We start from the raw sequence: 18,665 nt of genomic DNA on the forward strand, positions 1-18,665 counted from the left end.
TCTAACTTCCGTAATTTTTGAGATATCGGGATACATTTTTTTTAAACCGATAGAGTATCATGTAAGGAAGGTTGGGATTGAATTTGGTGATGATCGGTAAAGCGGTTCTTTTTTAATAAAATTTAGAATTTTTGTAGAAAAGTTTGTGGTTGCTTTAATTTCCGCAAATTTTAAGATATCGGTTTATTTCTAATTTTATTATATTTTTCAGTCTTTTCTACTCCTATTTCATATATAATTCTTTAAGATTAGGTTGATTAGACCCAGCTTTATACGCGATCAAAGGTCCATAATTTTTGGAGAAATGCCTATAATAGCTCTAACTTCCGCAAATTTTAAGATATCGGACTGTTTCTAATTTTATTATATTCTTCGGTCTTTTCTACCTCTATTTCATATATAATTCTTTAAGATTTGGTCCATTGGACAAAGGTCCATATGCGAAAGTCCATATATGGACCATGTAGTGTAAAAATTAGTAGAGATCATTTTAGTAAAAACATTAATTATTTAATTGGTTTTTGTAATAGTATAACATATATTAATATAACAGATATTAGCCGCAATAAAGCTTATCACAATAAAAAAAAGTGTGCAAGTAGAAACTTGCACATTGCTTCCTCATAGTTTTTAAGTGTGCAAGTAGAAACTTGCACATTGCTTCCTCATAGTTTTTAAGTGTGCAAGTAAAAACTTGCACATTGCTTTCTCATAGTTTTTAAGTGTGCAAGTAGAAACCTGCACATTGCTTTCTTATAGTTTTTAAGTGTGCAAGTAGAAACCTTCGCTCACAAAGCTTCCTCTATGAGGAAGCCAAAACAAATAAATACTAATAATTATGCATCGAATAAAATACAAGCTTCCTCATAAAGGAGCTTTGTGAGCGAAGGTTTCTACTTGCACACTTAAAAACTATAAGGAAGCAATGTGCAGGTTTCTACTTGCACATTTAAAAACTATGAGAAAGCAATGTTCAAGTTTTTACTTGCACACTTAAAAACTATGAGGAAGCAATGTGCAAGTTCCTACTTGCACACTTTTTTTTATTGTGATAAACTTTATTTTTTATTAATGGATCGATTTTCTTGAAACCGGTGCCAAAATTTTTCTAATTTTTTGTTGATGATTTTGATGAAATTGGTACCAAAAAATTACTAATTTTATGGAGATGGCTACTATGGGGTTGAAAATTGGATTTTATGGGGTTCTATTGGTGCTCCTAATTAATGAGTGAGTTTGGGGAGAGGGGAATAGATTTTGAGCCCGCGCGAAGCGCGGGCGAAAAATCTAGTCTATATATATAAAATAGAATGTCTGTATGTTTGTATGTCTGTTCTCTATACATTCTTAAACTATTCGACCGAATTTTTACCAAAAGTATATAAAATAGGGGTAGAATTTTCCGGGGAGCGTTATAGAGTGTATAGTTTTTCGTTACCGATCTTTTTGGGAACCGGTATCCGAAATTTTTCTAATTTTTCAGGAAATAATTGACCGAATCTTAAAGAATTGTATATAAAACAGGGGTAGAATTTCCCGGGGAGTGCTATAAACTGTATACTTTTTCGTTACCGATCTTTTTGGGAACCGGTTTTTCTAATTTCTTCAATTTTTCGGGAAATAATTGACCGAAACTCGACCGAATCTCAAATAAGAAATAGTATTCAGTGATTACCGTCACGAATTGACGTTTTGTCTCGCGTGAATTTCGTTGCGTTTAAGTTTGTTACAAAGCTGAAACTTCAAGTCAAACGAACATAACGCGAGCAGTATTGAAATTGCAAATAGTGATATTAATTGCAATTGTATAACAAAAATAGTTCAAAATTGTGAGTCTGTGTGAGAAGAATTTCTGCGAGTACGGAAGAGTCGGGAAGAGCGGGGATTGGGAACGCGAGGGAAAATACGCGAGCGAGCAACGCACGTAATATTTTGAGATAAGTAATTTGCAATTGTATAATAACAAAAATAGTTTTATCATTTACCACAGTATCACGAATAAAATATAGAACAAAATCTTAAAAAAATAATTTTAGAATGCCTCCGAAAAAGAGAAAATCTATTGGACAAATCAGTCTAAAATCTAAGAAAGTTAAATTATTAAGAGAAGCAGAGACCCCTCTACAGCGTGAAATACGGTTGGAAACAGATCGAAAAAGACTTGCTAAAGCAAGGACTGCGGAAACGAATCAACAGCGTTCAATGCTCCAACTATTAATGAAGTGGCAGTTGTAATAGTTGGAAATGAATACGATAGGCGAGATATAAGCCAGTTTAAAAATGCCGCCAAATGTAATAATAAGTTTACCCGCATCCACCCTGAAATTTCAGGGTGGAAAATTTTCCTCCTGAGGTGCACCCGGGTGAAGTTTCCGAACTTCATCTCTGTTACACTGGTAGAACCTGAACGTTTCCGAACAGCATGAGCCTCGGTGGGTGCACCCGGGTGAAGTTTCCGAACGCAGCCTTACCAATAGATTAAAGAACTCCTTTTAAGACCATTTAGATTAATTCTAGTTATACTTCTATGAAATTCTTTTTGACTTATTAAGAAGAAACTCTTTTTGAGTTTATTTCGGACAAATTACGGGTATTCCTAAGGAACTTGAAAAGGTGAAATCTTTTCGAACTCATAACGATCAGCTGTGCTATCTGGGTAACTATTTTGGACTACTGCAATAATTACATATTTTCTGTTTTATAAAAAATAATATATTTTCCTGAAATTATAAAAAAATAATTATAATATTTTCGTCAGTATGAAAGAATTTCTTATAAATACGTTTTTTAGTTCTGATTGTTTCATTTCAACTGTTATTACGCTTGTAAGGCTGATCTATCTAAACAAGAGTGCAAACATGTCGCAGTTGTGTGTATTTATGTCAATGAAGAATGTACCGTACTACATCCACAACTGACCAGCCACTGATATAGAATAAATCTTATATAGTGATTATATACTTCCAATCCGCAAAATACAAAAAATAAGGGTGCACTACAAACAGTTCAGTTTCACAAAGAATAAATGCTTTGGACAAATACTGCTTAGTAGATGAAATTGAACACGTATAAAAAAAATTCTGTCGCTAAAGTATCCATTTGCGAAATATTTACAAACTGAAAAATTAGCTCAATCGGAAAGAGCTTTTCACAAGCAAGAAAAAGAGAAGCATCTGGAATAATTGCGTTTTGTATGTAAAGAATTATAAAAATTCCAAACTAGTGATACATATCACAGTTACGAACGACTTTCACAAGACAAAAGATTTAAAATAATTTTAAAAAGAATTGAGTATAATACCTATCCTGAAAAGCTTCAAAACTCGTATAAAAATATTCAAGTGACGAAAAACGAATGGGTCCAAATTTGTATAAAGTCGGAAAGTCAATCGGGATGTTTTCAATGATTTAAGCTAAAAGTCTAAACGAATAAGGTGTTAATCAAAACGCGGAAATAAAATTTTAAAGAACTGCCAATTCAATTAAAAAATAATAAGTTTCACGAAAGAATGATTGCAGATATGGCTCATGGTCCGCAAACTGAGATCGCCAGAAATTATTTTCGCATAATACTGCATGGATTAAAAGTGCAAAATCAAATTTCAGTTTGTTATAAATAGGTTTGGGTTTGGATAGATTTCTTCGGGATGTGGAAGTGGTAGGGGGAAGAGAGGCCCTTCTCCGCCTACTTCTAAATTTCTTTTATACTATATGTAGTGTGACGTGACATTAGTCACGTCCCCGGCCCGGATGGTAGCTCGGCCGAGGTGGGCGTCAAGGGTGGTGCCTCCACCCGAGCGGGCGAGGCGTTAGCATTATCGTAGGCTAAAATTTGTAAGACTTCTAGGTTAGGAGCGAGGGTGCGGAGCGGATGGCCAAGGACTCGTGTAACGACGTAAAGTCGCACCGCGGGATTATGCAGGTGGCCAGCCGGAAACTCACCAAGGGAAGATCGGCCGACGGTCGGGTCGCGCTGGGGCCCATAGCCGGGGTAGCGAGCACCTAGCACGAGGGGCGCGTAGCCCGCAACAGCAGATGACGGCCCGGGACACGGAGGGACCGAGGAGGGGGACGCCCCGACAAAGGTCCCCGTCCCACGATGACACCACTACCGGAATTCCGCCACCGGTCGACAGGCCATGGCCCGTCCAGCCTGGTCGTCGACGGACCGGTCCTCGAGTCGCGGCCTGGACAGCCGGACTCGATGCGGATTTAAAACACCCGCCGGTAGGTGGAGGCGCCTGCGAGAGGCGCTCGGGAGGGCGCAGCAGGAGTCGAGCGCGGCGGGCGCGCGAGGCGGCGATTGTGCAAGGCGCCGGAAGTCGGGCGCGGCGATCGCACGATCGGCAGTGGTGCACCCCCGGCGCGCAGGCGCGCGGGCCCAGCGTGGTCCCGCCGGACCGGGGCGAGTTACTGTCGTGCGGACCGAGCTAGCGAACGGTGCCACCCAGCCCCTGCGAGCGATCCGGAAGAAGGCTGCCGGCGAAGGACATTGTAAGGCCACTGCTCACGCATCAAAAGTAAGATCGCCGCGATACCGAGGCCCTCCCGGGAGTCGCGTTGTGCCGCGAGAATGTATCCGTGTTAGCGTATCGAGAGAAATACCGCGGGAGGGCCCGGCCGAGAAAACGAGAGTGTACTGCCCGTCTCGGGGATTCGGAAGTGCGGCCGCCGACAGTCAGCGTTTCGTAATTTGAGTCGTTTCGTTCCGTGTGATTTGTGACGCGTTTAGTTTCGTGATATTCCGTGTGATTGCGATGCGTTTAGTTTCGGGCTGTCGTTTCGCGAACGGGAAGATGCGCCGGGCGTAATCGAGCCGTTCTAGGCGGGGTGCTCTTCGCACGACCGGGCACCGTATCATCGCGGGGCCGGAGCGTGGCCTCCGCGTGATCGCGTCGCGGCGTGCGGGGCATCGTGGTGTCGTATTGCGGACCTCGCGAGGCTTCGTGCGTGAAGGCCGAGGTCAATCGCGGGGTCAATCGGGGACTCGCGTAATCCGAAGGGATTCGCGGTCGTTGTGAGGGAGGTTATCGTGTCGTGTGTCGTTGCGTTGTTCGCGTATCGTATCGTGTCGTGTGTCGTTGCGTTGTTCGCGTATTGTTCCGTGTAAAGTATCGCTCGCGTTAATGTCTCGGTCCGCGTAATGTTAATGTATCGTTTGCGTAAAATGTATCGCCCGTAGGAGCGTATTATTCCCGTGTCAATGTGCCGTCTTGCGTCAAGTATCGTGTCGCGTTAAAATATTGCAGAGTAGTGTGTCGCGTTAGAGTATCGTCGCGTAAGGTACATCCCGCGTTAACGTATCGCCCCGCACAAGGAATCCTGCGGAAGACCATTCTCCTTGGCTTATTAAATATATTTGTTATTGAATTGATTTTGTTTTTGTGTGTTGATTGCGCGGCGCTCCCTCTCCTCCCTGCATCCGGGACCCACTCGCGGTCTCGCGTATGGACCACACCCCTGAGATACTTCGCGTTTATTTCGAGTAACGTGGTGCGCGTATTCGCACCTGGCGCCCATTACCGTAATAGAGGGAATTGTTTGGTCGAGTGACCATCTTGTTGACTTTCGGGAAATATATTTTGAGGAAAGCGACGGCGCGCTCCTCCACGGCCGGCGAGACCGTGAGGACATCGTCGTCGTCGTTACAGTAGATATACAAGAATTATTTTAAAAGTCTTATTTATTTCAAATTTTGCGCACTTTTACATCAATGTGTATGCTTTCTCTGATGCTCATGTATGTACTTGTATGTACCCTGCCGATATAGCATTTCTTAACCCGAAAATTGTCACTTTTAGTACTTTATAACTTTTGTTCTACTTGAGAGCGACGATTTTAGTTTTTACATTCGAATTTAACACGCCGAAATACATAATATATTGTTAAACTTCAGCCAAATCGGTAAGGAATCCACTTTCCTTCACATTCACCATATTCTTTCCCCATATTCATTACAATTGGTTCCCTTTTGATATTTAAGGATGGACACGTGTGGATACTTTTCCTTCGCCTGAGCAACGAATGATGCCTGGCTATCGAACCCGTTCCGCATAAGATAAATTGTTTGCAGTTTAGGACACTGCTCGAGAATTGCGAAACTATAATCCGACATATAATCCAAGTATATTCGTCTTAAGTTTTTACACAGTGTCAGATCTTCATGGACATCGTAATTGAATATCATATAGGAATTTCTCAAATTGACTTCTTCTAAGCATTGACAGGAGGAAAACAATTTATGCAAGCTATGCTTATCGACTGTGCAACCTGTGCGATAGTTCCTGTAACAAAAGTCATATTATTATGCGGTTTTTCAATCGCAATAAGAAAAACAACATAACCGTTTCATGATGTTTGCAAGAAATGTAAATACACATTTTGATAAAGAATAATATGTGTTTTAAAAGAAAATGTAGCACACACGTACTTGTCTATCATTGTCAGTTTTCGTAAATTCTTGCATTCAGCGAGGGCATGAATACCTCGCGATGTAATAATACTAGTGTCCGATAAATCTATTATTTCCAAGTCTGAACACGAATTTTTTAACTGTATTGTAATTGCGTCTAAATCTAGTAATTCTCTATAACCCACAAAGCCAGGCATGCACAGATTTAAGTTACGCATCCGGCGAGTTTTTTGCAGTATTTTGCAAAGAGGTTCAGTTCTTATACAGGAGCCTTCAAGGTCTAATTTCTCTAGAAATTCTAGATTTCCGAGACTCGAAACTTCTTGGTCCATTCCCTCCAGAGTACAATAACTGAGATCCAATACTAAAAAAAAAAAAAAATGTACATATTAGTCATATACAGTTTATTTGTAATCTTAACAATCATATTTATTTATGTACCTTTCAAATTTTTGCATATCTCTGAAACTTTTAATAGAGATAATTTGTCAACAAAATCGCAGTGTCTTAATCGTAAGTGCGTTAAACAATCGCCGCAACTCTGAAGAAAGTTTACGAAATCCGGAGCAGAAATGCGGCGGCTCTCTGTAAGATCCAACTGTTGTAAATATTTACACTTGGATGCAAAATAAAACAGAATTTTATCATAACAAACGGATGAATTCTCAGAGTATTCTTTATTTAAATTTCGTAAATTTAAACATTTGAAGAGAAAAGGATCCTGTGTTAAATTATTGAGGCGTTTATTTACTTTGCTCATACGGCAAAACGACCTCATATCCAAGTATTTTAATATCATTAGTATTATTTCATCCTGCAAAAACAAAATATAAAATTTTAATACATGAGATTTTATTATAATAAATTATTACGAAAAATAAACTTCGAATATTTTACAGGAAGCGCAGAAAAACTGTCACGTTGCTCCTTGGATTCTCCCGAAGAGAGTTTGATATCTTCTATAAATTTTACATAATTCCAATGATTTCTTAATAAAGGGTGATTCACATATCCCTGCTTAGAAGATGGCACATCTTCCTCCCGAAATACTTGCTTGTGCGCGAGCTTGCTCTTGTGAAAACTCGTCGCTATGTCGCTGCAAATAACATTGGAACACAAATTTATTTTTATTATTATCACTGCGCGGACAGCGTGTTTTTAAAAGCGTTTCTATGTTACAAAAAATCTATAAAAATTCATTGTATCATCTTTAAAATTTCAAAAAGTGATTTCTACATAAGCCGGAACTGTTGCAATTTTTTTTTTAAGTGTCGAAACGTCAGGAGAAAACTGTAAAATGTGAGTATTGATAAATAATGGCATATTTTTTTAATGTGTGGCTAAAAAAATTGTTTAAGGGTTTTATAGTTCAATAATGGTACTTGAAAGGAAAATACACGAAGAGAACCTAAAAAAAGTTGAATTATTAAAACACTTGAAAATTGGTAATTTCGGTATACAGAAAAAATGAGATTTGAAGACAAAAGCAATGCTATTTTTTTTAAAAAGGTTACTTCTTATTTATTATTTATAAGTTGGATCAATATTGAAAAGAACCACGTAAAATGCAAAATTACTTATCCGTGGACAAAATTAACGAGGTAGAGCCAGTGATGCTAGACGGCAGACGGAATAGCATGCTACAGCATGTGGAGGGCATGGCTGTGCAAGGCACAGCAACGGACAAGCTCCTCCATCCGTGTAGCCGACACGCCGAGCGTAACATGCTGTTCCTTCTGCCGTTTAACATCCGAGGTGGACACCCTGGGTCTTTGAAGGCACACACTACACTTCGATTGCTCAGTATCGCGCAACGACCTGTCGAACCTCAATGCCGCTTGGCAGTTACATGTCCACTATCACCAAGTTTCTTTATGGAGGAGAGCCAACGTAAGCGCTGAAGCCATTCCCGTGGAAATCATAAATAAAAAATCGACTGTGCCTTAAAAGTCCCACAGTGTCCGCGCAGTGTTAAGAAAATAATATAATATTACTTAATGTCGACAATTATAATACCTTTTATAAATAACGCAATATTTAGGAAATTCCTTTTGAAGATCAAGTATATCCAAGTATGCATTTTCATAATCACGTGTTGTATTATAAAAGTCCAACCATTTAAAGGCTTCCGAAAAGTAGTACTGCATAGAAAATGGTTCTTCTTCAATTCTTGAGAATTCTTCAAAACAACAAAAAGGACAAAATCTCTCTGAACAAGAATGTCGTTGTGCCCGAATGCGGTGTAAGAGATTAGTTATACTCTTATCTTCAAGATTTTTAGGAAAAATCAATTTTGATGTACCGATCAGCATCACAGCATCTAGCTGTGTGCAAGAGTTGGATATAAATTGTATTCTGAGCATTTTGGTTTTAAAGTTACATGACCGTAAAGCTGGAGAAAATATCCGTGATTCCGAACGTCTACGTTTGAAAAAATTTGGTTGACAAAATTCGTAGAATTGAGGCGGACCGCATGGGATGGACCATCCCATAATAAAATCCACCGACCCTCATCTTCAGAATCTTGAGCCCAAACTTCAGTTACGTTCCCAAAATTATATACTTCATATATAGAGATTCTGATTGGATATACAGCTTCATGAAACTCGAGATCTTTAAAATAAAAATTATAACCTTTTCTGAACACAAACGTACATTTTTCTTAACAATATCTTATTTATCAATTCAAATGTTACATACCAATATGATGAAAATAATAATCTTTTTGATACGTTGATACAAAAGTATATGGCACTTGTTTCTGCCATGGAGATATTGAAATATCGAAATCATACGTCTCCTAGTATTAAAGAGTAAAAAAAAGTACTAAATATTACCAAATGTTGTAGCATAAATTAGATTTTGCGATTATATACTTTCTACAGAACAGAAAATACACATACCAAAAGAAAATCTTCATGGCTTGGAAAATTGCTAGGTGTTCCAATTATATTATTACGCATATTACTTATGCTAGTAGTATTCTTACAGTCCTTTGTGGATATATTGCTATCCTTCACAAATTGATAGATGAAATCAACATAATTCTCTCCTACCGCTATTCTGTCAGTATAAGGGTATCTGACATCATTCTCGCAATGTGAGGAATGATAATTGGATGTCATATTCTCTCTCTTAAAAAAGATGGAAAATATAATAGTCTAAGAGCTGACGACACTTTTGGCCAAGTGATTTTGTAAAATACGATTTTCCGTTTTAACTAGCGTGGACGACTCTCCTTCGATAATCCGAACACCTGGCTGGCCGTACCTGGGGGGTTTAGAAGTACGCAGGTGAGAAAAAAAAACAGATTTTCAAGTCATAGTATAAGTCTCAATTTTTATCGGATATTGATAATTGGTCACTCAGGAACATGCAAATAAATTGCCAGTTTGATTTCTCGGGGGAATTAGTCGCCAGACTTAATTATAAATAATTAAAAATAATTATTTTCAAGTCATACTATAAAAGCTGGGTTTTTTTTAGTAACAAATATAGTGCTAACACATGACACCAAAAAAAAGCCAAATAAAAATTTGGGTGTCATCATCTCTAAAAAAATTATTGAAAATGCACAAAGCCGGCGCGCGGCGAGTCTGACGATGGCCTCAATTGTTTTTAGCGTCCATGAGTTTTTAAAAACGTGTATTATTAACTATCATTATCGTATCAATTTATGAAAAGATTGATAAACAATAAATAATGTGTGAAAATAAAAAAAATGGCTTTGCTGGCGCAGCGTTGCGTTGCGTTACTCGGCCATCGTCAGATCCCTCCGCCGGCTTTGTGCATTTTCAATAATTTTTTTAGAGATGTTGCCACCAAAATTTTCATTTGGCTTTTTTGGGCTTTTTTTGGACGACGTGTCTCCTGTCGGTTCCGTTTGCATTATGATTACGGGACACTGTATTGCGACTCTTAAGAATTTGACAAAGTTGCTACAACTGCAAGAACTTTACATATGGCAGAAATAATTGTAAACAGGATTAGATAGAAATCTCTTGAAAAGGACACAAAACCAGTGTCGAAACGTTGAGTTAAGAATCTTCGATAATAAAGTCAGTTTGGTCAAAAAATATATATCTCTGGTTAATTTTTCACTGACAAAGAAAAGAATTTGTTTAAGGAATGTTCAGATGACCAGGCAATTATTTGAGAAATTAGGATTTATCATCAATGACAAGAAAAGCCAAGTAATCCCCTCTAAAAAATGTAGATTTCTCGAATTCAATTACAATTCTGAAACGATGAGTATCGAGCTTTCAGAAGAAAAAAGAGAAAAAACAATAGAAAAGATAGAGAAATTTAGTAAAATAAAATGTTGTACTATCCGAGAGTTCGCGGGATTGATAGGCACTTTAGGTTCGAGTTGCATAGCAGTAAAGTATGTTTGGGTCCACATGAAAAAATGTCAAGTATTGAGAGCCATGTTGCTTACAATGGTAAGCATTGCAAGTACGAGATAGATATTTTTTCATTGCATCCTGAACCACATGCGATCACATTTATGAACATATCAGTGTCTTACTTGAGTATATTGTTAGATATATTTTATAATACTTTCTCGGACCTTCCTGTTTCTCGTTGGTTTCCTTATTTTAATAATCTGCCAGTAATGATCTATGCGCCTACGATTATTTCAATTCTTCCTGTTATGTTAAACGACCCTCCCACTGCGATACTCATAGCTATATTTCTTACAATATACGAAATATGTTTACCCCAGATTGCTCTCGATATTCCATTAGTCATGCACTATGAACGTATTTTTTTATTCAACAACAAAAAGATTCCTGAAAAGATGAAATTACACTTGTGCACGAGATATAACATTGTGGTGTCGGAAGGAGATAAATTTAAATTTGCCCCTTGTTTTGCAAAATATCGTCAGAAAGCTAAGGACATAATATCAGAAAAGAAGCCAAACGATCCACACTTGCAAAATATACTTTCTGCATTATAGACACGGGTTAAATATCTGTCCTATTATTCTTGTAGACATAAATTATTGTATTTATTATTGTACAATAAAATAAATTACAGAAAGCTATGGAGCATAATATCAGAAAGAGCGAAACACAATTCACACTTGAAAGATATGCTTTCTGTAATATAGACACGGGTTAAATTTCTGCCCTCTTATTCTTGTAAATATAAATTATTGTATTTATTATTATATTTATCATTGTACACAATAAAACAAATTGCTCAAAGGAATTTGTTTATCTTAATCTCTGTCATTTAAAGTAAGATTTGCACTAATTCGCGTGAAAATTAGTGTAACAATGTGACACAAAAAAAATATCTATTAAAAGATCAATTACAATAATTAAAGCAATGAAATAAAAAATTAATAAAAATAAACGAAAGATAAATATTATAGAATAATTTATCAAATGAATATTTTAAAAAAATTTTTCTTTAAATTTAGTACATTTTATTTTGAAAAGCTGAAAGAGACAATTTTAATATTTAATCTATGTAAAAGAGAAAAAACTGATTTAGAATATTTTTCTCTTAATTAAAAGAAAATATTTAAAAAATAAAATAAGAAAAAATACATATCTCATAATTTAATCAATTAATTTAAAAATTAATTTGTTTCGTTTAAAGCAAGTATTAAAAGATCTAAAAATATTATCATTGTAATTTAATATTATTATTCAAGTTCGATAAAACAAACTTTAGAGAAAAACCTATATTTGGCGTTATTTTTTTCTGGTTAAAGGAAGTTGCGTAAGCAAGACGAAGGATGATTGATTGTGAGCAAAAAAGATACGCAGGGCACTTTGTATAAAATACCGATGCTTTATTTTCAATCGATTGCGATGACGCGAATACGCACAAGGTATGTACACAGACGTCGGACCATTTTACATAGTACAATTCTCATCTATGCATTAAAAGAAGTAATTTACGTGCTAACTTTAAAAGTAACGCAATTATGAAATGTCTCGTTTTCCTCTGACTCGGTAAAAAGTACGGTAGATGCAATATTCGATGAATATTTCGGGCGGTGTGATTTGAGGTATATCAGTGGTACTCCCTATTGCGCTATTAATAATTTAAAAAAAACGAACAAGAAAGAGACAAACGAAAAACCATTCGACACTTGACAGTGAAGTTTCGTAAAAATGTATGGGGAAAATGTACACGTATCTAACCGAGTTGTGTATGATCTTTATGTCTACGTGTGTTTAAAATTATAAACGCAAAATGAATCACCGATCATGGAGTGTGGTTTCCGTGCATGATTTATGCATGTCATACATGGAAATTGTACTTTCTCACTTAGGAGAACTCAACCTCGAGTTTTTTTTTCGGACGATCTTCTCATTCTTATAAAAATAAAAAGAAAACTTAATTTGTTGGTTTACTATCGCTCCTGTCTACATCAAAAACTTAATTTTTTTTTCTTCGTAGTCAATTCTAACTTTTCGAAATTATCGCTAATCTCGTCAGCTTTCCTCAAGAAAGACAGTACTATTTCGGACGATAGGTTTATCTTATTTTTCTTTATCGTTAAAAAAAATGAAGTATCTTGTCTGACTAACATGAGTAAAGTTAGCGAGATTAGTTGACAGACAAAATGAATTGGATCACACAATGCTCCATAGCTCGGTTTTTCTCTTCAGCGTTATCGCTTCTATATACATCTCGTTACTTAACCGCTAAACACGCGCATCACGCTCGCGTCCCAAATTTTTTTCCTCCCGGTGAGACAAATACCACCGTCTCTCGTTTAGGAACATACGATGGATTACGCGGGATTACATCTTGGCTCGAGCGAAACTCGACGCGCAATAACAAATCAACGCGCATAGCGAACGAATATATCGTCTCTTAACACCTGCATTACATTAGTTACATATATGTACACATACGAACGCAATAAGATGTATAAAAACGCTATCCCCATTGTTCTCTTAAATGTACAATTCTGCAGTTAATAATTCTCAATTAATAATACGTAATTGTTTCGCATTATCGACGAATTCTTAGATTTAAAAAAAGAAAATTCTCATCAAAAATTCCATAAAGTTGATGCAATTTTATTCCCTCTTCCTTCTTCACGCGATTAAATACTTTATGATTAATTAATTTACGTATAATCAATTTATATACATATTTAGTAAAAATTATTTTCAAACCAAAAGAAGTTTTCTTTATTACGAAAGCAAGTAGTGAATTAACGCGAATATTTCTTCATTTGCAGTAATATTCTGCAAGAAAGGAGAACTCAGTCTCCAAAAAACTATACAATTTCTGGATCTCGGTTGCTTAATAATATTATTCTCGTAATTTTTACGTATCATATCCTATATGTATATCCCATACATATCCTATATCCTGTATTTCTTATATCCTTGGACGTGTTATAGTATGATTAAATTGATAATCAATTTAATTATGTGATTTTGCCGTTCTGGCTTTGGTTAAGACCGCGTTTAGTCCGAAAGAAACGGCATGTTGTTTGCTAAGGCGAAGAATTGTACGTAATTATATAATTCACTCAAATAATATTATTAGGCAACCAAGATCAACCAAGATCCTGACCGTCTATCGGCGTTTTCCTTGATTTAATTGCATACCATGTCCGGTCGTGTCTCTCTTATTTATTGTTCATACAATTTCTGTTTCAAATTAAATTTTCTCGATTCAAAGATTTTACAATGGGAATGGATTTCTTTTTGCCGAATCAATTAATTGCGCCCGTTGCACGACAACGTTAACGTCAAAGTCTAGAGACGCGTGTCGTCGATGACGATTGACGGTACTCATGCACCGAGTACCAGAAACAAGAAGCAGATGAAGAAAAAGGAAATAAAAAGGAAAAAGATCAGCCGCGCAGATCTCCTGCAGATATCTATGTATTACTCGACTCCGGTTACATTGTACTACGATTTGGTTAAATTGACATTACGCAACTAATTAGTCTCCTAATTAGCTTCGTGGCACGTTGGGCACCCTCTCCGTACCCCAACCCCGAAGGAATTCACGCCTGAACTCCAGCGATCTCCAAAGTCTTTTAATATCTTCGTTCTCTCTTCGCCGAGTCGATTCACGCGCGCTCGAACGATCCAGGCCGACTCGCGAATAATCGTCCGGAAATTACCAGAGCACGTGGACCTATCGTTCACCTTCCTTGTGTCTCCGCTCGAGCCGACTCGACCGGCTCGTCCAGCGAAAAACCTTACAGCTACGCGATATATATTTTTTCGCGTTGACACGCTCGTTTTTTCCGGTATATAATATATAGTACACGCTTACGCACGTCCTTCGCGTTTCCAGCCGACTCGCGACTCTCACGTGCGAGAGTCCTCGAGGCAGCACACTTAAAAGACAATTCTGTCCACGCGAAATCGGGCGATCTCGAAAACTGAGACGGAACGTCCTGTTCCCGGAACTTGTGCATCGTAGATGCAATCGCGACTTTTCGCGAAACGACGAAACTCCCGTCCGATCCCTGTGAGAGACTTCCGAGACTCTCGTTAAGTACTAGCAGCTCTAAATTTTTCTATTTTTTTGGACATCGGTCCTCCTTCGTCGACGCGCACGATCACACGTTAGTTTCGCTACGCGAAACTTCCAATCGTAGGAATCGCCGCGACAGTATCGCGTAATCAGGATCATTTATATCGTGTAAAAATAATTCGAAAATTAAACGATCGCGCAATACCGTCTGAGCGAAGTTATTTTTTTTCAGGAGTACTTGAAGAATATACGTTTTCTAGACGCTATGTAGTCGACGCAGCGGAAAAACTACTAGACCTCGATTGTCTTCCATCGCAGTTATTCGACGAAATTCTTTCGGGTCGTCAAATTGTATCGTTCGTTTCTCAAAACGTCGCTTCCATTCATCGTCGTTTCACTTTTTTTTCTTTTTTTTCTCCCTTAAACTCACTACGCATTAATTCTTAAATCATATCTATACGTATATACAGCCGTCCAACACGTCCACATAAACGACGGACGTACCTTGAGAAATATGTACCGCGGATTATTTTAAAATATATATCGACGACACTTTCTCGAAAGGGGGAGGAAATCATTTTCTTTTTTTGGTTTTTTGCTCGATCGTTCCTTTATTTCTCTCTTATTAACTCCGCTCTCCTTCATTTTCTTTCACTCTCTGTGCCCCTTTCGCACACACGCATACACACACACATACACACACACAGCAGTAACGGCACACGCATACACTTCGGAAATCACTCTTCTTACGTTTTGTATTACATTACGCACACGCGGGAGGGGTTGGCGCAACCCTTCTTAGGAACCGAGCGGGATAAGCGAACGGTCGCGTAATTATTCGAGCATAAAGACTCGTGTCGCTCATCATTTGGATAAACCTTAGTCGGAGTGTGAAACTTTACAACAAACTAGAAGCAATCGGACCGTATCGCGCGATGAAAAAATTCAAGAGACCACAACCTGTTTCGCATTGAACATCACAGACTTTGTTTCGTTTCTCATTAATTTTCTTAGGAAAAAAAAAACAGCGAATACTTTTGCCATTAAAAAATATCTGCATGTATTCGTTCACGGAAAGAACGGTTTTGCTAAAGTAGTTAAAAATTTAGCTAGATACAGATCTAAAATAATTTTTTTGGACCAATTATTATATTAATCGAAATAATTGTGTCGAAACGCTCAAAATGCTGCAGAAAGTTTTGACATTCTATCTTGAGCCACCACACATAATTATTTTGATGATTTGTAATGTTCAACAAAATTATTTTTAAATCTGTATCTAGCTAAAATAGATATAAATCATATTACAATATATTATATATATTATATTATATATATTATAATATTATATATATTATAATATTATATATATTATAATATTATATATATTATAATATATATTACAATATATTATAATACAGATATTTTATTTCTATTTGTGTTATTCATATAGCGGTCAAGTTCACTTATATATTGTATTTAGCTAAATTTTTAACACATCAGCAAAATTCTTTCTGCGTTCTTAAAGTATTTGCGATTACACTTCAACTGATGTTCTGTACACACTTTCTCTTGGAAATTCGATAGAAATAAAAAGACGAAAGCGGTCCTTCCGACCGCCAGATACTTTCTAAACAGAGTCATATTTCTTCTGAGTAAAAATTATCAGTTTCTTAGATTACTTATTTAAGTTATTATGTTGAACATCATATTATTCAATATCGCAAGCAATACGGTCCAAGTATTCCCCGTTTCCTATCGATTGTTATCTCGCACTTTTCCGCTTTCGTGCATTCTCTTTGTTTCTCTCCCTTTCTCCCTCATCAGTTTACATATGTATATATATAGATATATATATTTTTTCGATATAATATATATATTCATTTATTCGTACGCCTATATGCCTATGTATGTACAAAACGCTAAATGACTCTGGATATGACTAAGTGAATTTTTTTTCTTTTTAATGCTCGCTCCCCCTTCAACTTACATCATCCCTTTCGTCTTTTTTCCCCGGTAGTTTCCTGTCTCGTTGCCTAAAAGTTAAGTGTATACTCCTATTACGAAATTACAGATGCGTAAAGCGTATTGCATTGCCTTCCCCCAAACAGCACGCCCACCTGATTCCCGCGCTCTTCTTTAATTCTCTGTTTTTCCTTCTTCTACGGGCGACACACGTCGGAACAGCGCGGATTCAGACACAAATGGATCTCTCTCTCGCTCAGTGGTCCTCTCAGCCCCTCAACGTTTCTTTCGCATTATCTCGAGAGCGTTTTTAATCGCGGTTCAAACTTCATTTATTCTCGTTTGTCGTCCTAATTAGTATCGCAAACAATGGTTTCGCGATCGAAACGTGCGTTTGTTCAATCGCTAACCGAATCGTTCGTCCTTCGATTGGAAATTAATCGGTAAATCGGCGAGTCGACCTGTTCTTCGACTCGCCAATTTGCAATCTCGCGATTTCGAAAAATAAACTTTTAAAATATGATTAAAACGTGAAAATATATATCGCCGATGAACGATGAACGCATACGTCAAATAAATATATAATACACAAGACATTATATAACCAGACGTAACTATGAAAAAAAAAAACCAAAACTTTTCGTTACCTCAGTTGATCTAGAACATATTGTGCGTATGTAATCTCCGAAATAAATTCAAGAACGTAAAACTTCTCTCTCGCATAAGTACGCCTTGTCAAATCTCATATCTAAATAAACCTCATATCCATGATTCAAAAACGTTCTACGCATGCCCTCCGGCTTACGACAATTCGCGTCGTAATTTTCAACTAAACGCAATTAACGTGTGATCAAGTTCGATCTCGAGATTCTTCGGGAGGAGTCCCTCGCTCCGAATGTGAACTAGCTGGTTCGGTATTACATTTCGCTTCCAAGATATCCTGCCGCTTCTCCACGACTCTCCTCCGCTTCTTCCCTGGCTGTCCATCGTTATCATCGTTGTCGTTATCCTCCTCTTCGCTGGGAGGTAACGTCTCCTCGGCTGTCAGACTCACCAATGTGTCGGCCCCTACGGAGTGTCCCCCTACTGCGGTTTTCAAAAATGTACATCCCTGACGTCGGTCGGCGTGCCCGCCTTCTCGTGCTCCAGTATTTTCTCTTGACTCGTGTTGCTCTGGTCCCCCAGCGGCCTTTGCGGTGCGCTCGGAACCCCGGTGCTCATTGTTTGGTGCCCGCTTCCGTTTCCGGGGCCCTCGGTGCTCACATGAGCGGCCTGCGAGATCATCTCCTCGATCTGCTGTAGGCAGCCTTGCAAATAATCCTGAAACAAGGAAACGATTTCGTGATAACTAGGATAATAATTTTGTCATTTATTATTTTATTATACTTTACTGACAAAGATCCAATGGTTCTAGAATTATATAATATGCATCTCTTATACTTTAAATATCTTGTAAACTTTAGATATACAAATTTAAAAAAAAAATGACGTAAACGAATAAATAATTTTGTAAAATTGTATCCTACCATCTAAGCCTACACCAAAAGCTTTTATGCTTTCTTTCGTACGTTCAAAAGTGAATCGTGTCTGACTTTCCGTTTATGGGAGATGGTTAAAATGTTACGCATTAACTCCATCGGGCTTAAAGCTCTAAAAGCAACGTCTTTCACAGCGTGCAGTCTATAGCCCGAGGAGGTCATGAATGAAAGTCCAGAAGAAGGCCGGATGCCGTCTCGAGGACGATCGTCTTCCTGGCTCTCTCGGGATCCAAACAGGCAGATTGGTCGTTGAAAATATTGCGCTTAGGAGTCAC

At 37.6% G+C, this 18,665-nt stretch overlaps 2 protein-coding genes across 2 annotated transcripts in view; both read right to left on the reverse strand.

Moving 5' to 3' along the window:
* Nucleotides 1-5,929: 5,929 nt before the first annotated feature.
* On the reverse strand, nucleotides 5,930-8,775 carry LOC139770362 (F-box/LRR-repeat protein 4-like). Its single transcript, XM_071702259.1, has 6 exons — nucleotides 8,715-8,775; nucleotides 8,429-8,591; nucleotides 7,310-7,508; nucleotides 6,854-7,226; nucleotides 6,431-6,776; nucleotides 5,930-6,101 (listed from the first exon to the last, which is right to left on the reverse strand). The coding sequence occupies exons 1-6, from the start codon at nucleotides 8,773-8,775 to the stop codon at nucleotides 5,930-5,932; spliced, it is 1,314 nt and encodes a 437-aa protein (XP_071558360.1).
* A 3,425-nt stretch (nucleotides 8,776-12,200) lies between these two features.
* The window catches only part of Cycd (cyclin D), a 40,538-nt gene continuing 34,073 nt past the window's right edge, over nucleotides 12,201-18,665 (reverse strand). The window contains exon 5 of the mRNA XM_071702284.1: nucleotides 12,201-18,172. Coding sequence (XP_071558385.1) covers nucleotides 17,948-18,172 — 225 coding nt within the window. The 3' untranslated portion in view covers nucleotides 12,201-17,947. The remainder of the gene's footprint in view (nucleotides 18,173-18,665) is intronic.

This window comes from Temnothorax nylanderi, unplaced genomic scaffold, assembly GCF_030848795.1.
Source record: "Temnothorax nylanderi isolate EJ_2023f unplaced genomic scaffold, tnyl_v1.0 TNYL_tig0029_pilon, whole genome shotgun sequence".
Lineage (NCBI taxonomy): Eukaryota > Metazoa > Arthropoda > Insecta > Hymenoptera > Formicidae > Temnothorax > Temnothorax nylanderi.